Source organism: Alternaria infectoria (assembly GCF_024043175.1).
Source record: "Alternaria infectoria strain BMP 0036 chromosome Unknown scaffold_36, whole genome shotgun sequence".
Taxonomy (NCBI): Eukaryota; Fungi; Ascomycota; class Dothideomycetes; order Pleosporales; family Pleosporaceae; genus Alternaria; species Alternaria infectoria.
In genome coordinates, this window is record NW_026250725.1 from 599 (window position 1) to 14,380 (window position 13,782).

Here is a 13,782-nt window from a genome sequence, read left to right on the forward strand (position 1 = left end):
ACATGGGACCGAATTCGCAGTGGATTTCGGACCGTTGGAGACAACGCGAAATCTATGCAGGCTTTTATAGGCCTATTACCTGACGGGGAGTACAAAACTCTGTGCGGAGGCCTGACATTGATCTTGACTGTTTGTGATGCCAATCACATATGTGACTCCATAGACTGACAGATGTGGTAGGCCATGACGGAACATTCTCAAGTCCGCGAGAGAATGGCAGATCTGCTGCAAGAGGTTCCCGAAGTCGTCAATAAGTGCGAGCAGTATCAGACACTCTACCCTGGGCGCAATACCATACAGCTGTGCGTCAACGATATCTACACCAATCTTCTTATAGCTCTGGAGAAGATAATCGACTGGTATAAGCAGTCTTCCTGGAGTAAGTCAACTCTGCCAATACCACCAACTATAAGTCTAGAGCGCACGTCCCGTACTGATTCGCATAGAACACGCCAAAGACAGTCTTTTGAGGAACAGTAACTACGGGAAATGGATCGATAAGTGTGTTGATAACATCCGGCAGTCTAGGAGTCGCTTCACGGAGGAAACCCAGTTGTACCTAGCTTGGTCTCAAAAAGCCACACTCTCAACAGCGCTCGAGCTCAATTCTCGATCCCATGAAATGAACGAAAACATATACCGCGTCGACGAACATGTTGGACAAGTCAGCGATGGCATTAACGCTCTCAAGGATCATTTCGATGACGTGATCAAGAATGCTAAGTGTGAGGCACAAGTCTTCCTGGTTGCATTGGCGTGCGGCTGACATCAAGAAGGGAACAGTGACATAGACAATCTCAAGGAAGAACTGAAACGGGAACGATTGAGCTTAGAGAACTACAGTAAGTTTGAACGTATTTCTCCATCGCCGCGAACTGACCCGCGCTTAGAGCGAAGGATAAGCGAGCTCGAGGAGCGAGTCGCAAAGACGGCGCTTACTCCGAAGGATCTTATGAAAGAGCTGGACCTGGACCGATCTGAGCATACACATGTACCAGAGGTCTCCACGGTACTCAAGGATGGGCTGAACAGTCCAACAAAGTATCAGAATCGCGCAGGCTGGGTAGGAAACACCGCCGAATTCCGAAATTGGCTAGGCGGGCTAGACAAGTCTCAAATACTGTGCATTCAAGGCCATGGCGAGTTCGAGAAGACTTCTCCGCTGAGCTTCCTCATCGCGCTTCTCTACGAGAAACTGGAAAGGACGCCGCGCACACTCGTTCTCCCATTCTTCTGTGGACTCAGCAGAGTGCGCTCTGGGCCAGCAATCATGCTGCGGGCATTTTTCGTCCAACTGCTCGCTGCATGCAATGCGCACGGAGCAACGGACGAGGAAGGACTCCCTCTACTTTCTTTTTTGGGCCACGATGACGTGGCGAACATGGAAGACATGTGCTTGGAAACATATCAAAATGCGGTAGTACAGCTGTTACGCGAGTTGCGGAGGGAGCATAAAGCGATTTTCATCCTCATCGACGCCGTCGACTTCTACGACTCAGACTGGGGGGACGAGATGGATGATTTCATGAAGAACATGAGAAAGCTGGTGAGATCGTCCAACAAGGCAGCGGACGGAACGTCGGGTGGTGTTCTAAGGGTTCTCGTAACGGCGTCAACATGGTCGAAGCGGTTTTCGACTCCCAAGAAGCCGATGGTCCTGCTTGATCTGCCCGAGCATCTGGATGGGTCGATGGACGGGTTCGAGAGGTTTACGTAGATAGGCAATTCGTATAGTTTTGGGCGATGATAATCGCAACCCCTTCTCGTGTCGTGAGCCTCATTTACTCCCACTGTTCCTCGTTAATTCTTACTGATCTCTTCTTAACTTTGCAGGCTACACTGACCTTAACACTCATAACCGTGTTGCATGTGGACGCACACTGCCCCGTCGCATACATCGGGAGCGGTAGCACCTCGACAACTTCCTCGGAAGCGCTCGTTTGTCCAAGCAGCGCTCGATGTCGGTGTGATAATGTGTATGGCTTTACAGGTTGAGAAGCCGGGTAAAGACTTAACTTTCACCCTCCATCCGTCTCAACCACCCCATAGATGTGCGGCATCTTGTCTCTCTTGTTCGCATTCAACCATTCACAGGTCGTTTCCCAATCTGCTTCCAACTCGTCCTCGTCAAGAGAGAGCGAGTAGGCTTCCTCATATGGGAGGGTTTTGTCTTTCTTTAGTTGAATTCTCATAGTGGTTCGATCGAGTATGTCCTTGCGCTGTTTTGCTGCCTGTTGCTGGAAGGCTTGGTAGAAGTCTTCGCCGTACTCGTTGAGATCTAGCCATACATTCAGAGTCGTCGCATCCCATATAACACTCAACCTGATCCTATCAGTAGCTTTTTTAGGGTCAGCATTTTGAACAGGCGCGCTGGGGCCAACATTCGGTCGAAGAGGATTTGGATGCGCAATATGCGTATCTAGAATTGTTGGCGCCGGTGAAGACTGCTGGCCTTCCATCTCTCTTGCGTAAGACTGCTGCCGGGAGATGAGGGGATCTAACACATGATGTGGGTCGTATCGGTCGTCTTGACGGTGAATGGAACTTGCGCCATCATAGGTCACTGCCGATCGATGAAAAGATGCTGGAGGTGGTGTCGGTGCAAGAGGACGGAAATCCTGCTTGTAGTTCTGGAAAGTTGGAGGTTGCCGAGCTGGGGACTGAGGGACGATAGTAGGTGTGTATTCTAGCAGAAGCGAACATCTAGTCAGCCAAAGCGCATAACCCACTTATCGCTACACTGTGTACACACCTGCAATCTCTTGACCCGAATCGTCGTAGCCAAGAAGGATGTCTATGTCAAGCGTTTCTTTTGGTACCACGTAAAACAAAGTTTCGTGTGTGGAGTTGGAATGAGGTTGGCGCCATGTAAGCTCAATCGCGCATGAGACTGGTACCAGTCGAAGTTCTCCGGTTACGCGATGTGGTACTTCCACGTGGGTCAACCCGGCCTGACTTATATTGAAGGAGTCTTCGAGTTGTCGTCTGCCAACAACGTCTCCGCGTATCACGCTGTGCTTGATCGAGGCCGGTCTCATTCGGACCTTGTGGTCTACGACCTTAGTACCGACGAGAGTGGGAAGCAGGATGTACTCTCCCGCGCTGTTCTCGTCCCTGGTAGAGTGCGATGTTACTGATGATGCTGTAGCAGGAGGGCTTATCGGATATGATGTGGAAGGAAAGCGGCGTGGCGGCCCCTGGCGAGGAGGCGGGGTTCCAGTGTGGTGCGATCCATGTGAAGATGGCGAAACACGTGGTGGAAATGTGACATTGATGTTGTTCCCGACCGGTAAGGGAGCCTCGTTGTGCTTTGGTCTTGATCGTATCAGGGATGAGCATACTTCCTGGAGGGTCCTCTCCCGTTCTTCACAGCACCTAGTAAGAATCTCTACGGCCTGCTCTGGGGTATGGTTGACCAGCTCCGCGACATATTCACGTATATGATAGCGGTCCATGATGTGCAGTCGAGGCGACCGGGCTGCATCTAGGTGGGGCTTACTGATGTCGCACGGACGGGGTTTGGGACGCTGCGGAAAGCAGCGCTAGCTAAGACGCAATCGTCCATTGTCGCTCATGGTTGCCGTGGCGTGAGGAGGTAAGGAATTGATGATCCTGCGAAGCGCACTGCGTGTAGCACGAGTCTTGCGGCAAGGCAGAAGGTGATGCGCGCGCAGGCCGAAGATTTGCACAGGAACCAAGAAGCGCTTATCGTTTCATCGGGATCCAGGGTCATGATTCGCTTGAAATAACGCTTTGCCGTTGCGAGTTGACCGGACCTGCACGTCGATACAGGGCTGTGAGAACATCATCCAGCAACCTTGAGGCAGCCGTATGCAGCCTGCAGCACACCGGTCAAGGCTTTTTCGTACCCCGCTCGGCTGGCCAGAGGCTTGTCCCAATCGCAGCTCCACAGCCTTCCTTCATCGTATGTGCTGAGGCATCCGAGTGTGGTCAATCCCATAGGTAGCGTCCTCATAGCCGATGTTATCCAGCAAACATTGTGGGCGCCGTCGAACATGTCGCAAATGTCTATTGCTAATCGTACGTCGAAGGAAGTCCAAGTCATGACGGGAGTAGCGTCTGTCAGCCGGAATATCGCCAGCGGTAATGCTCTTCAAATCAATGGCACTGTGGCAGACAACGTCTACAATTTCAGCATGTAAGTCGAACTCCGCTACAATGGACTGAGCACGCTCCTGACAATTCCAAGCAATACTTTAGTCGTAAATTATCAGTATGGCTGGGATCCGAAGATCGTTCACCCTGTGAGCCAATCAGCATTACCGAGTAGATGCATAGCGATGACGGACGTACGCAAGGTGTTGAGGAGTTCAGCTCCGTCGAAGGTGTCCGCAACGTTCACTGCACAACTCCCAGTAAGAGCATCCAGCGTGACCATTTGAAAGGTGGCGGCTGACGACGACTAGATATGCGCTTCGGATCGGTCTGTCCACCAAGGACAAAACTTGATCCTCAAGCCAAGCAAGAATGACAGTCGGCACCCAGTCTTCGCCATGTTTCGACCCGATTTCCCAAATAATTACATCGCGGAGAGGATCGTGCGTCGGCTGAGCCTCGCAGTATACAGGAGTTCTTCGTTCACGGTAGAAGCTGGCTCAGACCAGATCCACCTTCCGCCCACGAATGATTATGTCAATCTCGCCTGCTACCCGGAAGAAGAGAAAGACGACTTTGCCATATATCGCTTCTATGTTGTTAAGCATCGCCAGTTCGATCTCCTCTTCGGCGCTGGCTCGGTCAGGTCTGGCTAAACCGACAAGCGAAGAGACAAGAAGCGGCAATTGGAGTTAGGCGCAACCTCCACCGTCTTCCCGTCCGGGGTCCAAGGACGACGTGGCATCATGCACAAGTAATGTCAGCTTTCAACCGCTTCTCTCAGTGAGATGTCCATCCTCATTGGACGCCAATGGCGGTGCGAACTTGGAGTTCTTTTGGGGTGCATTTATGGCTGCAGATCGCTTCGCGGGGGCGAATCACTGGTCGCTATCTTGCATGCACGCTGCGAACTGTCACCGGACCAACCGTACTTACGGTCAACTCGCAATCGACACTGCGCCCCAATAACGCTCTGGGTAAGTTCAGCTGGCCATTAAGTGCTGTCTCGCACCCTTCGAGCTGTTTGCGCAATCTCCTGGTACTTGTGCTCTTATCTCTCCAAGGGAATTTCAACCGATACCTTGAACACTATGGTAAGTCCACTTCGTTTGTATGGGTGACAAGGCTAATTGTCGTAACAGGCTGAAGCGGTGGCTGTTGTATCCGCAATCCAAGCTACTACTCAACTCGTAGAGCAAGTCTTCCGAATCTTCAAACGCCTCCGCGATGCGAACGCTCGTCAGAAAGGTCTTCCTGAGGTCCTGGCTCGACACTATAGCGAACTCAAAAGTATCAAGGCAATCATGGGTATGATCTACGATGAGCAGGACCTGAAGACACCCACTGTTGCCGCGGAGCTGGTTCGACTACAAGACGTGTCAGAGAGGCTGGCTGCCTTGATCAAGACTTTGGTTCCGTCAACCACAAGTAAGATGATCCAGTTTGCGCGCCAGCTGGTGGACGGCTCAGCAGACGAGAAGAAGCTGAGCGCCATCATGGGCGAGCTGGTCCAAGTGAAGGCTGTGCTCGTGCTATCCATTCAAGTCGCCCACGTAGGAGTAGTCCGCACCATGGTAAGAACTTTGAGCCTCGAATCGTGTGAGACATTGACTGATTATGTGACGCATGTAGGGGAAACAAGCTGTTGCAAATGCGGAAGCTATACAGCGGATCGACGAGTCCTTCCGGGAGCTTGTCCAGGATTGCAAGGGCCTGAAAATTGCACAACTGCTCAAGGGCCGACGTCCATCAAGTGGGTTTTCGGCTGACGTTGATGTATCCAGACTAACGATATTAGATGACGGCTTTGTCCCATTGACTCTGGCTGATCTCAAGGCTCTCGACAAGGCGGGTCATGGTGATGGCGAAGATAGCGAAGACGAGACGCTCGTTGATGACTCAGAAGCATCGCCACGGGAAGTTCCCGTCAAGACCGAACGCATCGTTATCAACAATGCATCTCGTGGCTACGCTGTTCAGGTCAATGCTCCGCTGGATACAGATATATACAAGCATTTGAGCAGTCTGAGAATCCAGGACAACGTGGCCGAGGAGCAGAGTGTGCAGATCAACTATGGCACGACGACCAAGTCGTTGTCGATGCTTCTCGAGCTCGCGCGACTAAGGCAGGTAAGCGCGCCCGTAATCGCGCGGTGAGAAATTGCTGTGAGGGTTCGGGGCTGGATATGGCGGCCCTATGTTTGTCTCGTATAGTGTGAGAATAGCGTGACGGTAATGAAATGATGCTTCATCTATATAAGGCGAGATTGGGATAGTGGAACGTGACTGATAAAAGTACATAACTCGTAGGTACGTGGAAGAGAGTCACGCTTTGCAGTGTTCGGGCTCAGGCGCTCCTTCCTCCAACGCGTTTGCGCTAGTGGCCCGGCGTAACCTTAATCCGACAATGGCCAGCTTCGGAAGCTTCCACGCCGTCACGGGCGTCAACACCAAGGTGCAACAGTCGCCATCGCTATCTCACCCACAACCTTTACTTCACCGTCTTCGCCGTCGCTCACTACACGAGTTCCCTGCATACAACCCCGCTCCAAACAACACCCTAGCCTAAACATCGCCGCCGGCGCCCGCCACAGCCATGGCGCTCGATACCTTCTTCCACAACAAGATCGAGACGATGAAGCTCGAGATCATACAGGGACAAGCCAAGCTACGACGACTTGAAGCTCAGCGCAATGACTACAACTCAAGAGTACGGTTATTGCGAGAAGAGCTCGGCCTTCTACAGCAACCGGGATCCTACGTCGGAGAGGTAGTAAAGGTCATGGGTACTAAGAAGGTGCTTGTCAAGGTTCACCCCGAGGGCAAATACGGTATGTATCGCTTTAATCACAAACGGAATCAAGACTGATCAGGGCAGTCGTCGATGTCGCGGACAGCGTCGACATCAGCAAACTCACCGCCGGAAAGCGCGTCACTCTCCTCAGCGACTCCTACAAGCTCGAGAAGCTCCTTCCCTCGTCCGTCGATCCCCTCGTCTCCCTCATGATGGTCGAGAAGGTGCCCGACAGCACATATGACATGATTGGTGGTCTGGATCAGCAGATCAAGGAGATCAAGGAAGTCATCGAGCTGGGTCTGCAACATCCCGAACTCTTCGAATCGCTCGGTATCGCTCAACCCAAGGGTGTTCTGCTATACGGTCCTCCTGGAACAGGAAAGACACTGCTTGCGCGTGCGGTCGCACATCACGCTGACTGCAAGTTCATTCGAGTGTCTGGTAGCGAGCTGGTACAGAAGTACATTGGTGAGGGTAGTCGCATGGTTCGTGAACTCTTCGTCATGGCACGAGAACACGCACCCAGCATTATCTTCATGGACGAGATTGACAGCATTGGATCAAGTCGAGTGGAGGGAAGCTCAGGTGGTGATTCCGAGGTCCAGCGAACCATGTTGGAGTTGCTGAACCAGCTGGACGGTTTCGAGCCAACCAAGAACATCAAGATCATCATGGCGACCAACCGATTGGACATTCTAGATCCCGCCCTCCTACGACCCGGACGTATCGACCGAAAGATCGAGTTCCCACCGCCAACCGTCGAGGCGCGTGCCGACATTCTGCGCATTCACTCTAGGAGCATGAACTTGACGCGTGGTATCAATCTGACAAAGGTCGCGGAGAAGATGAACGGATGTTCAGGTGCTGAGCTGAAGGGTGTGTGCACTGAGGCTGGTATGTACGCCCTCAGGGAGAGGAGAGTGCACGTCACACAGGAGGACTTCGATCTGGCGACTGCGAAGGTGCTGAACAAGCACGACGACAAGGCGACCAGTTTGAGCAAGCTGTGGAAGTAGACCATGGTACGTGGTCATGCTACTGCGCTGGCCTGCATTATGCATTGCTGGTGTTTACGTCGAGATTATGTACACCAAACATAGACGTGCAGATTCTTGGTTCAAACAAATAATGACTACCAACCTTCAAGATTCCTAACTTGGTTGACGTGGATCTCGCATGGTCAGCTCAAGTGTGACGGCACGTCATACTAGCGCGGAGTAACTCCCGTCAGGACCTAGCCCGCCATCTCCCACACCACCTCGCATGCACTGCAGATCGTAACCATCTTGACATCGCTTATCGCCTACCACAGGACAGTCGCAACGGCTTCAATCCCTTATCGCGTGTGTGGACCAGAGTTGTAGACGCAGTACTACCATGGCGTTCGCCCTGGAGATACCCCGCGCATCGTGGTGGTGGTACCTTCCGCCGCGTGGTATTGCGCGAGCGGGAAGCCCGATTGCGCGACAAGGAACATTATAAGTCGTCACACTAACCATGCAGTTTCCCAACCCACTGGCTCAATCAAATACCATTCCGTTAAAGATCCTCCATTCACTAAGTTCTTTAGCGACGCTAATGCTCAATGTCCCTCGCCACCTGTTACCTTGACTTGACCCGGCTGTCTGTGTTTACTGCGATCTAGCTTAACCCTCGCTCTTGCATTCTTTGCGCTCGCAGCCGGCTTCAAAGGGCGAAAAAGACACCATGTCCGACTCGCCAGTAAAGATGGATGAATCGCACGGTTACAAAGAACCTTCAGCGCAAACCGTAGCAAGAGATGGAGAAGCGCCGGTGAGCGTTTTGGAAGATGGGTCGTTGGACCCCGTGTACGAAGCCAAAGCGAAGATGTTAAACAAGGCCATGCAAGACATAGGTATGGGGAGGTATCAATGGCAGGTAAGTACTCATCTCATCATTACTCCCACATCTATCGTGAACACACTTCGCACAAGCAACCTTTCCCCCATACTCGTCCTTCATCTCCACTCACTCCGTTCCAACAAACTGACCTCTTCCAGCTCTTCATCGTGATTGGATTTGGTTGGGCAATGGACAATCTCTGGCCGATAGTAACATCCCTGATCTTTACACCCATCACCAACGAATTCAACCCCACACGCCCACCGCTGCTCTCACTCTCACAAAACATCGGACTACTTTTCGGCGCCGTCTTCTGGGGATTTGGCTGCGACATCTTCGGAAGACGATGGGCATTCAACCTCACTATCGGTATCACGGCTGTGTTCGGAATGATAGCAGCGAGTAGCCCCAATTTCGGTGCTATTGGCACGTTCGCTGCTCTTTGGTCTGTTGGTGTGGGCGGAAACCTGCCTGTGGATTCAGCGATCTTCCTGGAGTTCTTGCCTGGGAGCCACCAGTATCTGCTTACGATTCTGTCGATCTACTGGGCGCTCGCGCAAGTCTTTGCTACACTTGTGGCATGGCCGTTGCTTGGAAACCTTACCTGTCAGCAGACGGATACTAACTGCACGAGAGGAGAGAATATGGGATGGCGGTACTTCATGATTGTCAGTCCTGAACCCCCTGTTCTCGAAACCATTCGCTAACACTTTACCAAGGTCATGGGTGGTGTAGCACTACTAATGTTCATCGGCCGCTTCGTCTTCTTCACAATCTTTGAGTCCCCTAAATTCCTCATGGGCAAAGTTCGAGACGCAGACGCCGTCCGCATCGTCCACGAAGTCGCGCGCCGAAACGGAAAAGAATGCACCCTCACGCTTGAAGAACTAGAATCATGCAACAACTACGCGCTACCCGGTACCGTCCAGCAAACCAGCACTGCCACCGCAGCCGTCAAGCGTAAACTCCAGAAGCTGGATAGCTCGCACGTCAAAGCTCTCTTCGCGACCAAGAAACTCGCTTTTTCAACCAGCACCATCACTTTAGTCTGGGCATTCATCGGCCTCGGCTACCCCCTCTACAACGCCTTCCTACCCTACATCCAAGCCACCCGCGGCGCCGACTTCGGTGACGGCTCGACCTACATCACCTACCGCAACAGTCTCATTATCGCCGTGCTCGGCGTTCCAGGCTGCATCCTCGGCGCGGTACTCGTCGAAACACCGCACATCGGTCGCAAAGGCACACTAGCCCTCTCTACAGTCCTCACTGGCGTCTTTCTCTTGTGTTCCACAACCGCTCTCACTTCCAACGCCCTCTTAGGATGGAACTGCGCCTATAACTTCATGAGCAACATCATGTATGCGGTGTTGTATGCATATACGCCTGAGATCTTTCCGACCAAAGATCGCGGTACGGGAAATGCTATTACGGCGAGTGCGAATAGGGTGTTTGGTATTATGGCGCCTATTGTGGCCATGTTTGCCGATTTGGAGACAAGTGCGCCAGTCTACGTGAGCGGAGCGTTGTTCATCGCTGCGGGTATTCTGGTGCTTATACTGCCTTTCGAGAGTAGGGGGAAAGCGAGCATGTAGATGGGCAGGCGCAAAGCGTGTTTTGAGCGACACAGATGCGTGGATAGTGTGAATGCATCTATGTACTTATAACGGGGCTTCTAGAAGGAAAGTACAACAACGAATATGCAAATAGTCACCATAATGAAGCTTCAAACCGCCCCTGGAGTAGCCCCAGAGGAAACAGCACCCGACGACGTAGTCCCATTAGCACCCGGTCCACCAATCAGATCCGCACCCGTCTGGTTCTTATTCGCAACACCACCACCCGCCTGATAATCCGCAGCAACGCCGAACATCTGATCGTCATTATGATCAGCCGTAGTATTAATCCCAATCTGAATCCAAGCCATCAACCCATCCTCAACACCATCACCCAGATACACGTACTGAGGAAACGGATCAAAATCGTCATCAGCCTGCACAACAGACAAGAAATCATTGTCGTTGGTGATATACGGCTGCGTACTGAAGATATAAGGTTCCGTAGCTTCAACCTCAGCTTTCAGATCTTCAGGGTAGAAAAGCTGACCGGCATGTGCGATAGTGCCATCGGAGCCCGTGGTGCCGTTTGAGCGGACCGTCACATTAGACTTGACGAGAAGGTGCGTGTGTGTCGCGCGATCGGTGTAGTGACCCGGAAACAAGGTTTCAAACGCTACAACGCCGTCGGCATCAGTTATTTGGACACCGCGTAGAAAAGTGGTGTTGAGGCCGCCTTGCCCGTTTTCAACGCCGCTGTAGTACCCCGTAGCGTTGCTGTTCCATATGTCGACGTAGAGGTGGGGGACGGGCTCGCAGGTGGTGATGTCGACGTATTGCACTTCGAGGTAGAGGTCGATGCCCTTTTGGTCTTCGACTACGTTTTTGCGGATCATCTCGCCTGTGACGTAGTAGGGCCCGAAGGTGAGTTCGGGGGTGAGGATGCATGAGGTGTTTGCGGCGAAGATGGCGCTGGTGAGAGTGTCGGGCGTGTAGTCCATCGTGCCGGTCATGTTGTGGTTGACATTTTCGAATTCCTGGAGTTGCTTCAGATCACGACGGTACTTTTTGGGCTCTGCATGCGGATTTAGCCATCGTTCTTGAACATAGATTTATGGCATTGGGGGAGAGCATACTTGCAGTGATTCCACGCTTCCGACGAAGATCATCCAGGGTGTTTGCGCGACGTTCTTCAGAACGCTGCATCAAGCTTCGGTGCTTGAGCGTATCTTGACATCCAGCCAAAGAACGTTTCGCCGCAGCCGCGCGCAAGCCACGAACTTCGATCTCGCGTTTGATCTTGGCATGGTCGTGTGTCTCGCCGGGGTGAGCTAAGACGGCGCTAAAGAGAGAGGTCGCTGCAGCAGCGCTCGTCAGAACGAGGGCGAGGTTGACCATGTTTGATTGCCAAGTTTAGTAAAGACAGGAGTTGGTATGATCGGATGAACGACTTCGAGGTACAACGATTTGATACAGCGGGCTAGCGACACCGGAGAAATGATGATGATGGAGATATACACTTTACGTCGATACTCACTGCCTTCAAATAACAATATGTATCTCATAAGAACTGCATGGGATATACCACTAACTTCGTATTCCTACATGTAGACCTAGAGTGATGATGTACGAAGTCAGTGTATGTCTCACACGCATTTCGTACATGGGATATCTTACCCCTACCTAACCACGTTTCCCCTTGCCGTCGCATCGAATCCAGTTGAGCGCTGTAGCCATCACCACTTCATCAACCATACCAAAGCTTCGTCACAATACATGACGCGGCACCCAGCAATCCATGTCTCGCTAGTATAGCTTTTCGTTGTACGAAACTCTGAATCATTCGTACTACATATAGTGCTATTCGTCATACTGTATAACGCGGCCATCCCTATGCGAAGTGGATCTTCATGTATACGTCTGCCCGTGAGGTTGAAACGAACCAAACAATGAGGGTTGATGGACAAGGCGGCTGTACGAAGTGGGTCACGGGGAAACGGGAAACGCCAAGCCTTACCAACAGCCCGAATTAGCAGTAATCGAATCTCTTCCATTGGTCATCATCAGCGTCGTCTTCAAGACGTATGCGTATACAAGTTGTCGTAAGCCTCGTCGGACTTGTTGTTGATCCTTAGATTGCTATCAATGTACGACCGGTTCTCTAAAAGGCGAAGATTACCTGCGAGCTCGACTGCAGCCCGCACAATACCATACTGATCTCATCATTTGCTTCCCCAGGCCTTCTGCATCAACTCCTCGACACCGATCGGATGAATCTGGGGAAACTCATGGTTTCTCAATCCATCTTTCGAGGCATCCATGTTCACACGTACAGCCAACATGCTGAACTCGACGACCAAGGGTTGAATGAACTCCGGAGGAAACTCGTATGAGCCTTCTGGTTGCTCGAGCACCGTGGCTTGACCCATCTCCAACTTGTCGATGGTATCGTAGGTGATGTCCCATTTCGTGCCTGTCATGAAGCTGTTAGCTTTATCCTAATCGCCATGATAGGAGTGACAAGGATGACTTACCCGTAACCTTCTCCGCCAACTCAACAGCCTTCTTCCACGTCAACGCGTCGGAAGCAAAAGGACTAAGCTCAGGCCATTTCTTCTCATCATCCAACGTCGCAACAATATACTTCGCTAAGTCCGTCGAATGGATAAACGAGACCGCCGCATTCCCATCACCTGGCAGCACCGCCTTCTTGTTCTTGAAGTCCAAAGCGTAGTTGAAAGGCTTCATGTTGGACTTGACATGCGGCATAGCAAAGTAATCCGAATACCAGCCCAAGAAAACGCGTGTGAAGTCAATGTGGGAGCTGCGCAATAGATCAGCGGCATCGAGCCACCATTTCGCGGAAGGATACACGTCGAGAATGCCGGGTTGTGAGTAGTTGACTCCGTACTCGCTGGGCATGAAGCGCTTTACGTTGCCGGCGTCGATTGCGGCGCGGATGAGGTTCATCTGCGAGTCTGCGCCTGGTTTGTCGAAGAGGCGGAGTGCGGATATGACGATTTCGATGTTGTTCTTCTGGAGTAGGTCTTTCATTGATGCGACGTCGTCGTAGTTTGTTTCGAGGACGGGCACGGATTCGAGACCGGGTAGCTTACTTGCCTGGATACTAATTAGTGATGTGTCAAGTCAGGTGGGTTTCGTGTCATACACTTCGGCTTAGGATCAAAACTTGGTGTTTGCCTTGCCGCACAAGTTCTTCGACAATCGTGCGGCCAATGCCGCCGGTGCCTCCGGCAACTGCTACAGTGACCATGGCTGAGTTTCGATTGACGATAGTCGATGGAAAGACCGAAGATGGAAGTGTGTAGTGGATGATACAGTTGAAGAAGCTACTGAGAGCTGGTAGAGCAGTTCCTGATCTTTAGAGGCTATTGCAATAGACCTTATATGGCCAGCATGTGGACGAAACCCGGTCGAAGGATTCAGGTC

At 52.0% G+C, this 13,782-nt stretch overlaps 6 protein-coding genes across 6 annotated transcripts; 4 read left to right on the forward strand and 2 right to left on the reverse strand.

Annotated features, from left to right (window-relative positions):
• Positions 1 to 213: 213 nt before the first annotated feature.
• On the forward strand, positions 214 to 1,717 carry J4E92_010401 (uncharacterized protein; the record flags this gene model as incomplete). The annotated part of the gene is made up of 3 exons (XM_051501739.1): positions 214 to 379; positions 447 to 725; positions 792 to 1,717. 3 exons carry the CDS (start codon positions 214 to 216, stop codon positions 1,715 to 1,717), a joined length of 1,371 nt encoding a protein of 456 aa, XP_051347974.1.
• Positions 1,718 to 5,207: 3,490 nt separating this feature from the next.
• Positions 5,208 to 6,273, forward strand: J4E92_010402 (uncharacterized protein; the record flags this gene model as incomplete). Its single annotated transcript, XM_051501740.1, has 3 exons — positions 5,208 to 5,210; positions 5,259 to 5,690; positions 5,749 to 6,273. The coding sequence occupies 3 exons, from the start codon at positions 5,208 to 5,210 to the stop codon at positions 6,271 to 6,273; spliced, it is 960 nt and encodes a 319-aa protein (XP_051347975.1).
• Positions 6,274 to 6,712: 439 nt separating this feature from the next.
• On the forward strand, positions 6,713 to 7,929 carry LET1 (26S protease regulatory subunit 8; the record flags this gene model as incomplete). Its single annotated transcript, XM_051501741.1, has 2 exons — positions 6,713 to 6,947; positions 6,995 to 7,929. 2 exons carry the CDS (start codon positions 6,713 to 6,715, stop codon positions 7,927 to 7,929), a joined length of 1,170 nt encoding a protein of 389 aa, XP_051347976.1.
• Positions 7,930 to 8,620: 691 nt separating this feature from the next.
• On the forward strand, positions 8,621 to 10,371 carry J4E92_010404 (uncharacterized protein; the record flags this gene model as incomplete). Its single annotated transcript, XM_051501742.1, has 3 exons — positions 8,621 to 8,812; positions 8,935 to 9,444; positions 9,496 to 10,371. 3 exons carry the CDS (start codon positions 8,621 to 8,623, stop codon positions 10,369 to 10,371), a joined length of 1,578 nt encoding a protein of 525 aa, XP_051347977.1.
• A 131-nt stretch (positions 10,372 to 10,502) lies between these two features.
• J4E92_010405 (uncharacterized protein) lies at positions 10,503 to 11,730 on the reverse strand (the record flags this gene model as incomplete). Its single annotated transcript, XM_051501743.1, has 2 exons — positions 10,503 to 11,407; positions 11,469 to 11,730. The coding sequence occupies 2 exons, from the start codon at positions 11,728 to 11,730 to the stop codon at positions 10,503 to 10,505; spliced, it is 1,167 nt and encodes a 388-aa protein (XP_051347978.1).
• Positions 11,731 to 12,554: 824 nt separating this feature from the next.
• Positions 12,555 to 13,606, reverse strand: J4E92_010406 (uncharacterized protein; the record flags this gene model as incomplete). The annotated part of the gene is made up of 3 exons (XM_051501744.1): positions 12,555 to 12,805; positions 12,867 to 13,452; positions 13,502 to 13,606. 3 exons carry the CDS (start codon positions 13,604 to 13,606, stop codon positions 12,555 to 12,557), a joined length of 942 nt encoding a protein of 313 aa, XP_051347979.1.
• Between the last annotated feature and the right edge of the window lie 176 nt (positions 13,607 to 13,782).